Here is a 16,852-nt window from a genome sequence, read left to right on the forward strand (position 1 = left end):
CCCCATGGTTTGTAATGAACTTGTATATTAGTAGATGTTTGAGGCTTTATGGATGTTAGTGTGTAATTCTCCATCCCCTTTTCAGTTATTCCATCCCCCTTCAATACACTGATTGACTAGCCCTGTAGCATTTTGGACCACTCCTATCTGTGAGCTGACAGCTTGCTCAGAGGAAAGGTTTGTAAGTGAAATGATTTCTGTTTGAGAACTACCAGCACGATGTTTCTCCATCAAAGTCTCTTTTAACTTTTCTGTTCCCATACCCTTAGATTGTTTTCCAGTCTCTGGTTCAGAACATAGCACGGCAGTGAATATATGGTATTGACATGTGTTCAGTCCTTCCCTGAGGACTATCAATTTTGAGTGGTATAAGATTTTTTGTTTGCTCTCGTGTGTAAAAGTCTTTGGCTTTTGGGTTTAAGTTAGTTCTCCCCTCAGTTCTCTTTCCACCCTCTCTTTGATGTTCAAATGTATCAGCTTTTAGGTCCTTTGAAACAATGTCTCTTTTGGCTACCTTGTCAGAGTAGTCTGGAGATCAAATTGTTTTAAAGATTTGCTAGCCTGTTTGATTTTCTAATTCCTAGACCCATTCTGCATGCTAAGAAATTGTCCAAAAATGTTTTAATTTGTTCCTTGCTTTTCTCCATGCAGATTTGTTGCCCATGTGTTGTGAACCAAAAATATCATGTTTTATGTCTGTTTTCAGCTGTTCAATTTCTCTCTCCACTTCAATTACAGACCTCTGCTTTACACTTAGGTTGCTTCCCTTGTCATTTTGCCAAACTGTCTGTTCCTCCACCACTAAAATTTGAGAGTTTTCTTTCTCCTTTCTGCCATCCCCCTTTTTGCACCTTATGCTTACGCCCTCATGTTTCCTCCCTGTGATTCCTCCCAAATTTGTCCCTTTTTGAGTACTAAATGTAGCTGGGGCCTGGCTTCATGCTGAATAGTGAGTTTTTCTTGCTACCTCTGAAAAACAAGGTTTTGATCCAGAGGCAATTGCTTCCTGCATCAATTTTAGATGTGGGGTATCTTCTCTAAATCTACAGTGGGAGCAACACTTTGTTATTGGACTTTGCTTCACATAACTTTTGTTAGTGTACACCCTGCCCTGTGAATATGAATTCTGACACCTCCCTTCTCTCTTGGTCTTGTTCATAACAGTATTTCTATGGGCAGTTTCTCTTGTGACCTTGTCTTGAACATAAAAAACATCTCCTGATGTCTCTTTGCACCCTCTGTTGATATTGAGGGGTCTGCTGGTGTTGTGGGGTCTGTCTACTGAATGTTCTAATTGTAGCAAGGTTCTTAACTTATTCTCTAAGCATTTCAGTAATGTCCCACAGCTTTTTATTGAGGTCTTCTTTTTCCATTTCCTGTTCTACTTTGTTTTCATATAAGTAGGTGGCAGTGTCCCTGAGTTCATTAAGTGAGATAGAATCATATTTAGGGAAGTAGTTTCAGAAGAAATTTCTCAAATGCTTGTCACAGCCTTTAAGAAATTGTCTTATAACGTGTGCCATTGATTCCTGTGAATCAGGGTTGAACCCCATTAACCCTAGATATTTTCAAGAAGGTAATCAAAAAATGCAGAAGGATGTTCTTTCTTTTCCTTGGGCCAAATGATCAACCTTTCCCCATGCATTTGGCCTTTCAGATAACTGTTTTATTGCCTGTAGCAAATCCTCATGGCATTTTTTAAGATATGTCATGTTCCTGGGACTTGCAAAATCAAAATCCTCATAAGATTCCAGCCAGCTGGTAAGTGAGGAATCTTCTCTAGTCCATGCAATAAAATTCTTATGTTCCTGAGGCATAAAAAGTTCTGATAAAAGGATTTCAACATTCCCCAAATCAGACTCATATAAATGAAATGCTTTTTAGTTCTTTCAAAGCACGGAGAGGTTCTGAAATAAATTTTGGCATTATTTTCCTCAATGAGTCCAAGTCCTGTATAGTAAAGGACTTATGGACCTTAGCGTGAAGAATCCCAGAATTATCTGTGAACTTAACCACATCTTGGAGTGGCATAATCTTATGTGCTCCTGATACATTTACATTTGCAAGTGCAGTATTGGCTTGTGCCACTGTATCATTTGCATTGTTATTTCTCGCGACTGCCCCAATGGTGTTTCATTATTAGTATTAGTAACTACAGCATCCTTATTAGTCTGACCACGTCAGTTCCCTTCCCCATACTCTGTTGTTTCTTTAGCATGTAGTCCTGGCATAGTTCCGTTAAGATAGGTATTTGTCCAAACAGTGCCTCTAGACTGTTGTCAATTTCTAGGGTATTGACTGTCTTCTTGTGAAAAATGATGTTGGCTCCAGCTATGATGTAATTTAGAGCATTCGCCACCGCCAAAAAAGCTACATACAGTTGGGGTAGAGTTTGCCATAGAAAAGTCATGTCATAGGGATTTGAGTCCAAACTGTTGCTATGTTGGTCACAGTCCCAATGGCATTTTCAATTATTCCAGCTACTGTGTTGTAGATTAAACAGTAGCTCCAATATATTGCCAATACTACCATCACAGTAGACCATAACAGTAGCTGCAACATACTTCCCATTTGTTCTTGTTACCACCCTTCCTTATCTCTGTTGGTTATAGAGATGTTTTATCCTAATGTCTATTCTTCCCTGAGTCTCATACTGTCAGGAACTAATAGTTAGGAATGTCTGTTGTCAGACCTGAAGCTTTGCCTATATAGGATTCAATATGTCTAGATCCTTTATGTTGGCTGCCCTAGCACTGCCCTTTTAAAAAAAATTTTATTTAATTAGATGATTTAGAATAATTTTCCATGGTTACAAGACTCATGCTCCTTCCCTCCCCTCTCCACCCCCCCCATATCTGACACACAATTCCATTGGGTTTAACATGTGCCATCAATCAAGACCCATTTCCTTATTAATATTTGCACTAGGGTGATCTTTTAGAGTCTACTTTCCCAGTTATAGCCCCACCAACCCATGTGATCAAGCAGTTTTTTTCCTTCTGTGTTTCTACTCCCACAGTTCTTCCTCTGGATGTGGATAGTGTTCTTTCTCATATGTCCCTCCAAATAGTTTTGGATCTTTGCATTGCTACTAGTAGAAAAGTCCACTACATTAGATTATACCACAATGTATCAGTCTCTGTGTACAATGTTTTCCTGGTTCTGCTCCTCTCACTCTGCATCACTTCCTGGAGGTTGTTCCAGTCTCCATGGAATTCCTCCACTTTATTATTCCTTTGAGCACAATAGTATTCCATCACCAACATCACAGTTTGTTCAGCCATTCCCCAAATGAAGGGCATCCCCTCATTTTCCAATTTTTTGCCACCACAAACTGTGCGGCTATGAATATTCTTGTACATGCCTTTTTCCTTATTATCTCTTTGGGGCACAAACCCAGCAAGCATTGTCTTTTTTAAAAAATGGTTTCTCTTTCCCCTGTATTTCAACTGTCACAGGGTGGCAGTTGGTGAATGGCTTCTAGTAGTCACTGTTCTCCTCCACCAGGAATCAAGCTGTCTTTGTTGATCCAGTCTGGTAACTCTTAGACAGTGTCACTGAAAATGGCTACTGGCCTGAAGAGTTCCAACTGTCAGTTTGTGACAGTTGGTCACTAAAGGTTTTTCTATAATGGGGGTCCTTTTGAAACTCTGGGGTGCCAATAGAGGGTTAGTCTGGTGGTAAAGAGAGAGAGGGAGAAAGAGTAGAGACCTCTCCTCTCAAAGCAGGGTTCAGGGGAGACACCTGCTATTTAACTTGGCCAAGGGGGAGGAGAGGGGGAGTGAGTAGTTCCCCCCTTCAGCTATGGCTGCTCAACCTTAAACTGCCTCTTGACTTCCCTCTACTACTAATGTCTTTCCTCAGAGAGAGAGTTACCCTCCCCCCTCAAACTGGAACTGGTTTCCACTCACACTAGAGTCAGTTGGGGGAGACGTCAAACTTTATTCTAACTGATCAATTTGGGAATAACACAGGGAAATGGCTGCGGGAAGGGTTTTTGGGAGGAAAGAGGGAAGGGTGTCCCTATTCTAGCTACCCTTACCTCCCTCCTCAAGTTGGGGAACCCAGGTCTTGGCAGCCTTGGGTCCCTGAGAGATTCAGGATTGGATGGCCCTTGTCTTGTCCCTCCCCCCCCCCCCCCGCCCCCCGCACTGTTCAGACCTAGGGTACCAGGAGCTGTCCAGGTGATCTTGTCAGCTGCTTGGTGTCTTCTCAAACTGGCCCCTTTGATTAGGAATCAGTGGGGGGAAAGTTGTCCAGTCACCAGGAGAAAGATTTAAGTCTTTCCTCAGGAGCAAAGTCTCGACCAGACCTTTCCTTAGGCCTTAGGCTGTGTCAGGATTGAGAAAGAGCCAATTGCTTCTGACAGAAAACTCTTGTTCTCCCAAGATTCCAGAACATCTTGAGCCCCTCCCCTACTGTGGCTGAGGCTCCAGCAATTTCCCAGAATGTAACTCCAGTTCTAGGGTTTGAAACCTCTATCACAATCCACAGCCCCCTTTAGGGGTTTTGAGATATCTTCTCAGATAAGAGGTGGTTGGAGAAAACAGATTGAAGACAAATCTCTAGGAAGCTTGAATGTAGGAAGAGGATCCTCTCAGATGGCTTTCAGTGAATTCCCCAGCCCGAAAACTGATCTTCTCAGGTCAAGGACTCTGATTGGAAGCCCCCAGAATTCTCCAGATTTTCCTCAGGCCACTTTCCTTCCCAGAATCCTTTGCTCTTCAACGGATGTTTTTTCTCTCCCTCAGTTCTGATGTCAAGGATTCAAAAAATCCTACCATGTACCCATCCTTACAATTGGTTCCTTAAAAAATCTGGGCAGTCTCTTTCTTAGGTTCTAGATCCCCAGTCGTAAATGGTTTATGTATTTTTATATGTACTATTCCCTGGTCTGGTTGAAGACTGGTAATGTCGAGTAATGGAAGCACTAGTATTGCCCCATTGCTGTCTTCCTGAGCCTCTTTAATTTCAGCTTTATTAGTTGGGGTCTCTTGCTGTTCTGCTTTGCCATTTTTTAAACTTCCCAGTCACTTCTGTTAGCTTAGCTCCCAGTTGTGCTATCTCTTCTTTCAATGTCAAAATCATTAGCTTTAAATCAGCATTTGTTGCCCAAGTCTTTTTCCCAACAATCAATTTAACACCTATTTTTCAGTGCATAATAAAGTTGCAACACTGAAGAAAAACCACTCCTGCTGGCACAGGAATATAGGACAGAGCCCTACCTATTTCCATTTTCACCCACTGGAAGCCATCATGAATATTTAGCAACAAGTATATATTATCTGGAAAAGTAACGAAAGTCAAGTTGTAAGACTTCCATAGGAAGTGGTAAAACATTGCTATTAGTCCATGATGATAACTTTGGGTGCCGTCGTCGTGCCACAAAAACCTCTCCACGGGAAAATTTGTTTTTACGTCTGGTCCTTTAAGAAATCCCTTTCCCCAGAAGCGATGATCTCTTCTGACTGGCTCTGAGCTCTAGGACACCATAATGGCCGCCTCTGCAGCTCCCCTGGTTTCACAGCCTTGATCTTTCTGGGACCCAAAAACTGTTTTCCTGACTTCGAATTGGCTCCAATGTGAGTAGATACAATCCTGGCCTTTGCTTGCCAAACTGTTTAGGTGAAGAGAGGCCCATAAGGATGGCAAAAACGGTGCCTGGGGTTTTGCTTAACCCAGTCTGCCAGGGTAGTCTGTTCAAGGCCAGGGAGCCAAGATGGCGACACTCTCTGCCTGAGGCCAGTAAGTAACCAATCTGACTGCTGCTGCTTCAAGTTCTCAAGGTTTAATAAAGTTTGTAACCGGATGTGGGGATAAGGGTTGTGGATTCTTCCCTACTTTCAGAACACTAACTCATTACCCGACAAGCTGACTTGGCTTTAGTCTTTTCAGTCCCTGGCCAAGCCAGGCTACTCAGATTCCGCTCTCGGCCTGATAATTTGCCCTCTAGTCTAACTAAATCGAGGCTAAATCCACATAGGAATAAGTAGATCGAAATAAAGGCAAAGTCAAGAGTCAGGAGGGATCCCATCTGCCCTGGTGAGGCCGAGCCTCCCACAGCTCCCTTACAGATTTGATCTTAGAGTAACACGAGAGTTATAAGCGTTAGGGATTTTCTGGCTCTAGTTAAATTATCTCTCAGGAACAATGTGAACTTTCCAAGGATCAGAGCTGGGTTTTGGAGAGGGTTGTGCCTTCAGAGTCTGGAACCAACCCCCCTGGAGGGCCGCTGGAATCCCAGCATTCCCCTCTGCTCAAAATTCTAACAGGGTTAACCCCCCTCTGTCTTACTTCTCAGCATTCTGTGTCACTCTGCTTGTAATCATGTTGCCTTCCCCAAATCTCCTTTCACACTCTGCAGGCTCAGAGTTAAAAGAAAAAGGTCTTCTTTCTTCTTTCTGTTCATCTCCTGTAGTCACTGCCAAACTCAATTTCTCTCTTCCAAACTGTCAATCTGGTATTCCCAGGGTTTCAAAGAAAATTCCCAAAGAGCCAGAAAACCGCTCAGTCAGCTTCTAGAGACCTTGACAGCTGGAAACACCAACCCTTATCAGGACCTCAGAATTCCAGCAGGAACTCTGGCTCCGAGTTCCAAGCTGGTTCTTAATCACTAATCTCCTTTAATTAACCCCAAATCTATAATATTCCCAATACTTTGAACCGCTGACTATCTGATCCAATGTTCTGAAGGCTGGGATATGGTCACTTTGATGAAATTATATCTGCAAAGTCTAGAATTTATATCTTGTGATAATTAAAATAGTGGGAGTTATAAACTGTGGCAGATAAAAGAGTGTTTGGCTTAAATTGTGACTGCAGAAAATATGGTATCAAGACAGTGTCTTGTTTTAAATCAAATATAAGGTGGTTGCCAGGGGAAAATTCCCAAATATTAAATATACCCAAAGTCAGCTGGGTTTTATAGAGATTTTAATTAATACAAATGAGGAATTAAAGAAAGAGAGAGAGAAAAAGGGAATAATGAGAAAAAAGGGTAGGCCAGCTTAGGCCAGGCTTAAGAGAGAGAGAGAAATCAGTCAGTCTTCAATCCACTCACCACAAGATTTGTCCCAAGCTAGATTCTAGTGTTCAGAGAGACCCGAGAGAGTCCTTCAAGTGGCCAGCTGCCTCTTCCAATTCAGCTTTTCCCCGATGAATCCCGAGACCTCTTTTTGACCTCCTTTTAAAGGGAATTTTCTCCCATGTCACCTCCCCTAAGTTCTCACATCTACCAATCACAGTAGGCGTTTTCCAAAGGACAGACCATTCTTAATTCATACCTGAATAGACTAACTTTTGAGTAATTCACACTTGAGTAGACTAGAATCTCTGAGTAAGTTCTCACCTCTTTGCTCCTTGTAAGTTCACAAGTTGCCTGACCTTTATAGGTACTTAGCACCCCTTTGTATTAGATCTAAAGATAGACTTAGCTTAAGAGCTTTTGTCTTACTATAAGTATGGGTTTAAGTACTTTTCATTGTTCAGCAAGGAGTTTACAACTTTATCTTCCCCTAGGGCATGCTTAAGTAGGGGTGGAGTAGAGGTCTCACCTTCCTGATCAAGTACCTTCATTGTTTAAATGGGGAATGGTCTTAACCAAATCTTATGAAGTAGGGTCTGAGAATTTTTAAGATTCACGATCTGCACAGCAACACGGATTCATGTACACACAGGAGCAAAGATCTGGAATGATGCATTTGAAGATTCTGTAGTTTTATACAATAGTTCATTGTTATACAACAGGCTTTCCCCGAGATCATAATAATAAAAACAACTACATGGATATGGGGCTTGCAAGTGTGCCAGGCACTGTGCTAAGCACTTTACAGTTATTATCTCATTTGACCCTCACAGCCCCCCTGGGAGGCAGGTACTATCAGTATCATTTTCTTTAAACCCTCACCTTCCAATTTAGAATCAACACTGTGTATTGGACTTGCCCCGGGTCACACAGCCGGGAAGTGTCTGAGGCCAGATTTGAACCCAGGACTTCCTATCTCTAGGCCTGGCTCTCCATCCACTGAGCCCAGTTGCCCCCTATTATGATCATTTTACAGTTGAGGAAAGTGAGGCAGACAGGTGAAAGGGATTGCTCAGTCACATGGTTGACAAGAGCCTGAGACCAGATTTGCATTCAGATGTCCCAGCCTTGAGGCTTGTAGCTGCCCCAATGTATTCGTCTCTGCCTTGTTTGTACCTGGCTGTTGGCGTGTTTTTCTCCTCGCGGGCTGGTAAGCCTTTGGAAGTAGAGGCTGAGTTTTCAAAAGCTTTTTCCTGGGTATGGACGGCGCTTAGTTCATTGCATACAAACCAAAAAGCTCATCATGCCACGACCGACAAGATTCCGGCATCTTCTAGCTTCCCCACCGAATAATCCCCGCAGAAACGTCACGAACCTTCTCTAGGTTTGGCTCTGACAGCTCTCCCTTCGCCGGGCACAGCTGGAGCGGCGGCCGTGGCGCTGCTGGGCTCCTCTGGCCTGGGGTTGCAGTCACATGTGAGAGCGGGTGAGCCAGTGAAAGTCCTAGGGAAGAAGAGAGAGAGAGTGGAGAGGCTGGCCTCCGTGGGGCCCGATCTGAGTCCCTGTCGGGGGAGCACGAAGCGGCCCTTCCATCCCGGAGACATCGGAACGTGCCCCTGACCCGCAGGACCCCGAGCGTGAGAGCGGGGGGAGGCCTGCTCGGACACGAGTGCTTCTAGCAGCTTCCGCGTGGAGCCACGTCGGGGACGGCTGCCCACGTGGCAGAGCGCAGTGCCACAGGCCGATCACAGACACGCGCGGCCACCCTCCTCTGAGGGGGCGCACGACGACAGGAGCAGAGGCCGGGAGAAGCCCGGGGCTGGCTGTGCTGGAGTGGGAGGGCCCCACAGAGAGCAGGCCCACGGGGTGGACACGAGGCCTACCGAGCTGGTCAGTGCTCCTGCCTGGGCAGGCCTTCTAGGCCGGCCCCTTTCAGGAGTCGAACAAGGGCCAGTGGTGGGTCCCCTGTGCCTGCCTTCCCAGGATAGGCTCCCAGATTAGCCACTGGATGGAGAAGAAGGCCCAACCCCACGTGCTGCGTCCCAAGACGACCAAGACACAACAGGCTCGGTGGTCACTCACATCGGGGAGTCTGGGATCCACGGGCAGGATCACTGCCAAGTGACATCCGTTTTGGCCTGATTTCGTCATTCGACCCATCAAACCCTCCTTCCTGAAAACTTGGCGTTCCCGTGTGCTGAAGCACTGCGACAGGGCCAAAGGGGAGGGAGAACAGAGGGAGACAGGCCGCTCCCTCTGGCAGCTGCGGAGGAGGCGGAGAGAGTCCACAGCGAGCCCAGAACAGTCTGACAGAGGCAGCTGCGGTGGGGGAGGCGCGAGAAGAAAACCTCCAAGTGCCAATGGACCGGGAAGCTGGGACGTCCCGCTGAGCCTGAGGGAAGAGGCGGACCTCCGGGGCTGGAAGGAGCCGGGCCTCTCTGCGGCTCACCTCCTCTTAGCTCTCCCTCAACCCTCGGGAACAGCAATCAGAGGCACCAGGGCATGCCGCGGCCTGGGGCGCTTTCAAGGATCTCTCCCTCATCTATCCCTGGACTCCTGCATTCCAACAGCTCAGCAGTGGGGACCAGCAGGCAGCTGGCAAGAAGAGGCATCCAGGCTGAGAAGGCTCCAAGCTTTGGAGGGCCAGTTGGCCAGGGAGGAGCCATGGCAGCCCCTGCTCACCCATCTCCCTTGCCACTCCTTCCCTGTTTGAACCCAAATACATCCTTTGTTTCTTTAGAGGTGGGTCTGGGACGGTTTCTAACAAGAGCCGAGGGGACTGAAGGTTGAGGAGGGTCATACCGCTCCTCTGGATCCCAGGGATCGAGGCTGCCAGCCCCGAGGGACTGGCAGCTCTCCTGGGCAGTGGGGCAGCCCCACGGTCCTGAAGGGAGCTGCCAGTGGGTGTCCCTGAGGAAAGCAGAGGCACAGGCTGGACCCCAGAGGGGGCTCTGGGTCATCTTACTTCCCCTTCTAGTGTCCTGTCCTCCAGCTCCCAGAACCACTCTCTGAGGAGACAGGACTGGGCTAGCTCCTCCCAGGCAGAGGGGAAGAAGCACCTCCTCACCCTCTCACCCCCACTCCTCCCCTTATTCCCTCTTGTCCCTCCACTCCACTACATTGGGGGTGGGGGGCCGGCGGCACTTCTCCGGTGGACACGCCCACTCGGGCCAGAAGACGGACATTTTCTAGAGCTCAGGCGGGATGGTCCAGCCCGACCAGGGCAGCCGTGGAAGGACGCCCACTGGGGACCCTCCAATTCCCACGCGCACCGTCAGAGCCTCGCCCCTCCGGCGGGTGGGCAGTGACCGTCTGCCCCGCGCCCTCAGTTCTCTCATGTGCTGCCCAGTCCGCGCTGAGGTTTTCACTTTAAAACAGCCCAAGAAAGCCGGGCTGTGCTTTGGGGAGAACACGGGAGTCAGAGAAGCTTCGCTCGGGCAGGGTCCGAGTGGCGGCGCCCTGGAGCCGCTGACCTCGACGTGAGGCCCTCCAGAGAGCATTCGAGGAAGCTGTGCGGCCCGTCTTGCCCCGGAGCGAGGGGGCCGGATAGTTCCTCCGCGATCCCCATGACTTTCCTGGCACTGGGCTCAGAGACGTGGCTTCAGAGGTCTCCCTGGGGAGATGAACCAGGTCTGCCTCTGCCCATCTTCTCAGAGCTCTTCTCCAGGAATGCAGGGCCTCTGATGACATCGCCACGGAGCCAACACAGTGCAGACATGCGGGGGCACGCGTAGGAGCTCCGCGCCAACCAGGAGCCCAACGCCACAGCACAAATGTGGGGGCACGCGTAGGAGCTCCGCGCCAACCAGGAGCCCAACGCCACAGCACAAATGTGGGGGCACGCGTAGGAGCTCCACGCCAACCAGGAGCCCAACGCCATGGCACAAATGTGGGGGCACGCGTAGGAGCTCTGCGCCAACCAGGAGCCCAACGCCATGGCACAAATGTGGGGGCACGCGTAGGAGCTCTGCGCCAACCAGGAGCCCAATGCCATGGCACAAATGTGGGGGCACGCGTAGGAGCTCCGCACCAATCAGGAGCCCAACGCCACGGCACAAATGTGGGGGCACGCGTAGGAGCTCCGCGCCAACCAGGAGCCCAACGCCATGGCACAAATGTGGGGGCACGCGTAGGAGCTCTGCGCCAACCAGGAGCCCAACGCCATGGCACAAATGTGGGGGCACGCGTAGGAGCTCTGCGCCAACCAGGAGCCCAATGCCATGGCACAAATGTGGGGGCACGCGTAGGAGCTCCGCACCAATCAGGAGCCCAACGCCACGGCACAAATGTGGGGGCACGCGTAGGAGCTCCGCGCCAGCCAGGAGCCCAACGCCATGGCACAAATGTGGGGGCACGCGTAGGAGCTCTGCGCCAACCAGGAGCCCAACGCCATGGCACAAATGTGGGGGCACGCGTAGGAGCTCTGCGCCAACCAGGAGCCCAATGCCATGGCACAAATGTGGGGGCACGCGTAGGAGCTCCGCACCAATCAGGAGCCCAACGCCACGGCACAAATGTGGGGGCACGCGTAGGAGCTCCGCGCCAGCCAGGAGCCCAACGCCACAGCACAAATGTGGGGGCACGCGTAGGAGCTCCGCGCCAGCCAGGAGCCCAACGCCATGGCACAAATGTGGGGGCACGCGTAGGAGCTCTGCGCCAACCAGGAGCCCAACGCCATGGCACAAATGTGGGGGCACGTGTAGGAGCTCTGCGCCAACCAGGAGCCCAACGCCATGGCACAAATGTGGGGGCACGTGTAGGAGCTCCGCGCCAGCCAGGAGCCCAACGCCACGGCACAAATGTGGGGACACGTGTAGGAGCTCCGCGCCAACCAGGAGCCCAACGCCACGGCACAAATGTGGGGGCACGCGTAGGAGCTCCGCGCCAACCAGGAGCCCAACGCCACGGCACAAATGTGGGGGCACGCGTAGGAGCTCCGCGCCAGCCAGGAGCCCAACGCCATGGCACAAATGTGGGGGCACGCGTAGGAGCTCCGCGCCAACCAGGAGCCCAACGCCATGGCACAAATGTGGGGGCACGCGTAGGAGCTCCGCGCCAACCAGGAGCCCAACACCATGGCACAAATGTGGGGGCACGCGTAGGAGCTCCGCGCCAGCCAGGAGCCCAACGCCATGGCACAAATGTGGGGGCACGCGTAGGAGCTCTGCGCCAACCAGGAGCCCAACGCCATGGCACAAATGTGGGGGCACGCGTAGGAGCTCCGCGCCAATCAGGAGCCCAACGCCATGGCACAAATGTGGGGGCACGCGTAGGAGCTCCGCGCCAACCAGGAGCCCAACGCCATGGCACAAATGTGGGGGCACGCACAGGAGCTCTGCGCCAACCAGGAGCCCAACGCCATGGCACAAATGCGGGGGCACGCGTAGGAGCTCCGCACCAATCAGGAGCCCAACGCCATGGCACAAATGTGGGGGCACGCGTAGGAGCTCCGCGCCAACCAGGAGCCCAACGCCATGGCACAAATGTGGGGGCACGCGTAGGAGCTCCGCGCCAACCAGGAGCCCAACGCCATGGCACAAATGCGGGGGCACGCGTAGGAGCTCCGCGCCAACCAGGAGCCCAACGCCACGGCACAAATGTGGGGGCACGCACAGGAGCTCCGCACCAATCAGGAGCCCAACGCCATGGCACAAATGTGGGGGCACGCGTAGGAGCTCTGCGCCAACCAGGAGCCCAACGCCATGGCACAAATGTGGGGGCACGCGTAGGAGCTCCGCGCCAACCAGGAGCCCAACGCCATGGCACAGCGACAGCTAAGGGCATGCCGGACCAATACAAGGGATGCCTGCAATGAAAGGGCCCTCCCCTTCGTTGTGCCTCAGAGATAACAAAAGCCAACGTTTATTGAGGCCTAAGAACGCTCCACACTGGTTTGGGTAGTTGTAGGAAGCGTCTCTTGCGTCCAGGTGGGGGGGAGGTAGCGGCCAGAAAGACCAAGATTCGAGTCCCACCTTGGATACGCTCAGGCTGGGCAGCCCTAGACAAGTCCCAGGACCTCTCGGGATCTCGGGCATGCCTCTGGGCTGCTCTGCCCTAGTAGAGAGAACTTACTCCTTGGGAGTTCCTGCTGTATCAGTGGAATGAGAGATTTAGTCCCCAAACCTGGCCACCCGAACAATATCAGTGACTTTAAAAACATGGTGAGCACTAGAGAAGCAGGCTGAGACGGACTGGAAATAGGAGTGGAAGGAAAACCTCTCAAATGCCTGGCTACGCTACTCTGTCTCCTCCATAATTCATGGGACAAAACAACTACAAAGCCGCCGTGGAATCCATTTCTTAAAGATGTCGCCAAGAGTCTCAGAAGCCTCCCCACCTCCACTCTGTTTTCCTACAGCGGCGTTCTGGGTTAATCAGGGCCCTAGCGGCCCGGAGCATTGTGGGGGAGGCCCCAAGAGGCACCTGTTGGCCCCCACCAAAGCCAGCCTCCACGCGGAGGTCGCTCTGCCGAGTGAGGGACTGGTTGGTGCTTACCTGCTTCTTCCGAGCAGCCTGAGGCTCAATCATGACGTTGATGAGAGATGGTGTTGCTTTCTCGGCTAAGCTTCTGGTCAGAGCATCCTGCAGCTCTCCTGGCGTCTGCACAAAATAGCCTTTGCCTCCGAAAGCAGTCATCACCTGCTCATAATGGGAATTTGGCAGGAGAGAAACTGGAGGCCCTCTGCAAAAGGCAAGGACAAGGTCATCGATACTCACCTTCCCAAGCTATGTCCCCAAATAATTTGTGGAACTGGAATAAAAAATGAGCTCCTATTATATATATGATTCTATAGTTTTTTAAAAAGCTTGTAAAATAAGTTTACAAAATGAGGGAAATTGCTGAAATAAATAAAAAAGTAATTTTTTTAAAACCTAACTAAACAAGAGTTAACTAAAGGAGAAAACCATCAAGAAGAGAACGAATTAAAGAAAGGTACTAGAATCATGGTGGGCTATTTAAGCAGAACAATGAAAAACTGTATAGCAGAGAATCTTGATGGGAAAACAAAATTTTTATGAAAGTTTCTGAAAAACATTTGAAGCAAAAGGTAATTCCAGCCACCCCCTGAGGAATGGCCATTATTCAACACGGAAGCAGTGATCACCCATGTGGAAGTGACAGTCTAGAAATCAGAATCTGATCTAGATCACATTCAGCACAAGCTAGTCAGGTCTTCCTGATGGATCAAGAGAGGAAAACCAAGTCAGAATGTACAAGAAATTGTCATTTTTTAAAAACAAATTACTTTGTGCAATACAGTAATATGTCTGACTTTGGTTTTCATGATTCTGGTGGCATCTTATTTGTTCATTCTGTGGTTATTTCAAATCTGATACACCAATCCAGTAAATGGATCAAGGCTTGGAAGTGTAATACCCATCCTAAATAATGTTATTGTACTGGATTCATTAGGTTAAAATATTCCATCACCTTTGAAAAAAGAAACCCAAGATAATTCCAAATGTAGAGTATAGCAGGAATTGGGGAATTGGAATATTTGAATATTGACACCCCATCCCCTTTTATCAGGGGTTCTTGGGATTGTTTTATTTCTATGGATGGCCCTGGATGCAAACTCAAAGCTAAGGACTCACAGATCCCTTAAGGTTTTTTTTTAGGGTTTTTTAGGTTAATTTTATCTTTTGTTTGATTTTCTAAAATAAGCTCTTATTGATACCTTTTTATATTATAGTTTTCCCTAGTATCACTCCCCCTTTCCTTTCCCAGAGAGTCACCCCATATAACAATATTTTTTAGAGACCAAAAGCAGGAAAGAGAGAAAAAAATCAGTACAACTGATCAATATATTGAAAACTCCAAAAATATATGCAATGTGTATAACCTGTGGACCTTGCCAAAGGGGTGGAGTGAGAGCATCCTCTCACATCTCTCCTTTTGGGTCAGGCTTGTTCTTTGTAACTTTCCTGACTCCCTTCTGATTTGCTGATGTGGTGCTATCCTTTCCATTGGCAGTGCTTAATCATGGTGTATTTTATTTTCTCGCCTTCACTGCATCAGTTCAGGTCCATCTTTGCAGGTTTCTCCATATTCATCATATTCTTCTAGCACAATAATAGGCCACTACATTTAGGTACTACAGTTTACTTGGCTATTCCCCAATTAATGGGCATCTACTCTGTTCTCATTCTTTGCAATCACAAGGAAGGTTGCTAAATTTTTTCAAATAAAAACAAACAAGAAACAAAGAAGGCTGCTCTATAAATATTTTAGTGTATGGAAAGATTTTCTTCTTATCATTGGCTTCCTTGGTGCATAAGCTTCATTGTGGGATCTTCAGGTCAAAGGATATGGATATTTTAGTCACTTTACTGGCATCATTCCAAAATGGTTACACCAATTTACAGCTCCATCAACAGTGTAGTAGTGCCTACTTTTACACAACCCCTCTAACACTGTCTACTGTCATTTTTTGACATATTTGCAAAGTGTAGGTGAACCTCAGGATTGATTTGCATTTCTCTTCTTGGTGATTTGGAGGATTTTTTCACATCACTGTGAATACTATGCAGTCCCCCTCTTGAGAATTGTTTAGATCCCTTCACTTCTTGTCTTCTGGGGAATGGTGACTGGTCACGTATACTCTTTGTCTCCCCCACAAATTGTTTGCTTATCTTGGATACCAAACCCAAAAAGAGAAATTTGATGTGAAGACTGTTTCTTCCATATGGCTGCTTCCCTTCTTATCCTAGAAGCATTGTCTGTGCAGAAGCTTAAAATGATCTCTTTTCTCTTTTGTAATTGCCTCTTTCTTTCACTTAAGACTATATCTCCTATGTACAGTTATAAGAGGTCTAGGATCTGTTTCTCTTTTAATATTTCTAAATATTAAACTAACTAAATAAATAAATTTCTAATAGATAATAATAATCTAATAAAATATAATAATAATCTAATAAATAAAATAAATAAATTTCTAAATAAAACTAAAGTTTGTGTATATGTTTAAGACCAGCTCTAGACAACTGTCAATTATCTGTCCTAAATGGAGAGAAATGTAGCTAAGAAGTCATTCACCTTTGGCTTTGGAGCACAGTATGAGATGCACTTACATCCCCACATTCCACACTTCATCCTCCACATCCAGGGAGCTGTAAAAATGGAGATTTGAACCCCGGACTTCAATCCCCAGAAGTCCTTGCTCTAGTTCCCAGGATGCCCTCTAATCTCACTGAGATCCTCACCTGGGCAAGATCAAAATTCCTATTTAACTGGCTGTAAAGCCTACTGGGCTCTCTTCCTACTTCCGCTTCCGAGCAGACGCGTCTCTCATGATGTAAGTGAAACTGAATGGGCCGTTCGGCCCTCCTAGGCACGTGCTTTCTTACTTGTATTTTCTTAAATTCTAAATCTTTAATCAACCTCATAAAATATAATACTACTAGCAGAGAAGCTAATTTTAACTGCTACAGTTTATGATGCCTATCCTGGGGAGGCCAGAGCTCAACAAGGTTCTAGAGGGTCATTAGGGATTACGGACAGAACATATCCTCACACTCCTAAATGGCCTGCTGGACCAGATTCGGACCCCCTCACGGCTAGATTCCACTAGTTTGAATAGCATCTGATGATTAAAGAATGGTTTTCAAGTATGTATTTTCACTTACAAGATCAGACAATTAATTATCTTATCTGAACTTGCCAAAGACTTCAGGCTCTCATAAACACGAATCCCTCTCAATAATCAACAGCACTTTAAAAAGAACCACACACAGCTTGCCCTTTAGAGGAAGCAGTCATCTAGAACTCATAATGGACTGTACCACTGAAGAAGAACATTTTAAAAATAACTTAAAAACTAAACCAAC

General features: G+C 47.9%; 1 protein-coding gene across 1 annotated transcript in view; it reads right to left on the reverse strand.

Moving 5' to 3' along the window:
• Positions 1 to 6,916: 6,916 nt before the first annotated feature.
• Positions 6,917 to 16,852, reverse strand: part of HACL1 (2-hydroxyacyl-CoA lyase 1) — a 38,464-nt gene continuing 28,528 nt past the window's right edge. Inside the window, exons 16-17 of the mRNA XM_056800266.1 lie at positions 13,520 to 13,706; positions 6,917 to 8,527 (exon numbers count right to left, since the gene is read on the reverse strand). Coding sequence (XP_056656244.1) covers positions 8,495 to 8,527; positions 13,520 to 13,706 — 220 coding nt within the window. The 3' untranslated portion in view covers positions 6,917 to 8,494. The remainder of the gene's footprint in view (positions 8,528 to 13,519; positions 13,707 to 16,852) is intronic.

Source organism: Monodelphis domestica, chromosome 5 (assembly GCF_027887165.1).
Source record: "Monodelphis domestica isolate mMonDom1 chromosome 5, mMonDom1.pri, whole genome shotgun sequence".
NCBI lineage: Eukaryota > Metazoa > Chordata > Mammalia > Didelphimorphia > Didelphidae > Monodelphis > Monodelphis domestica.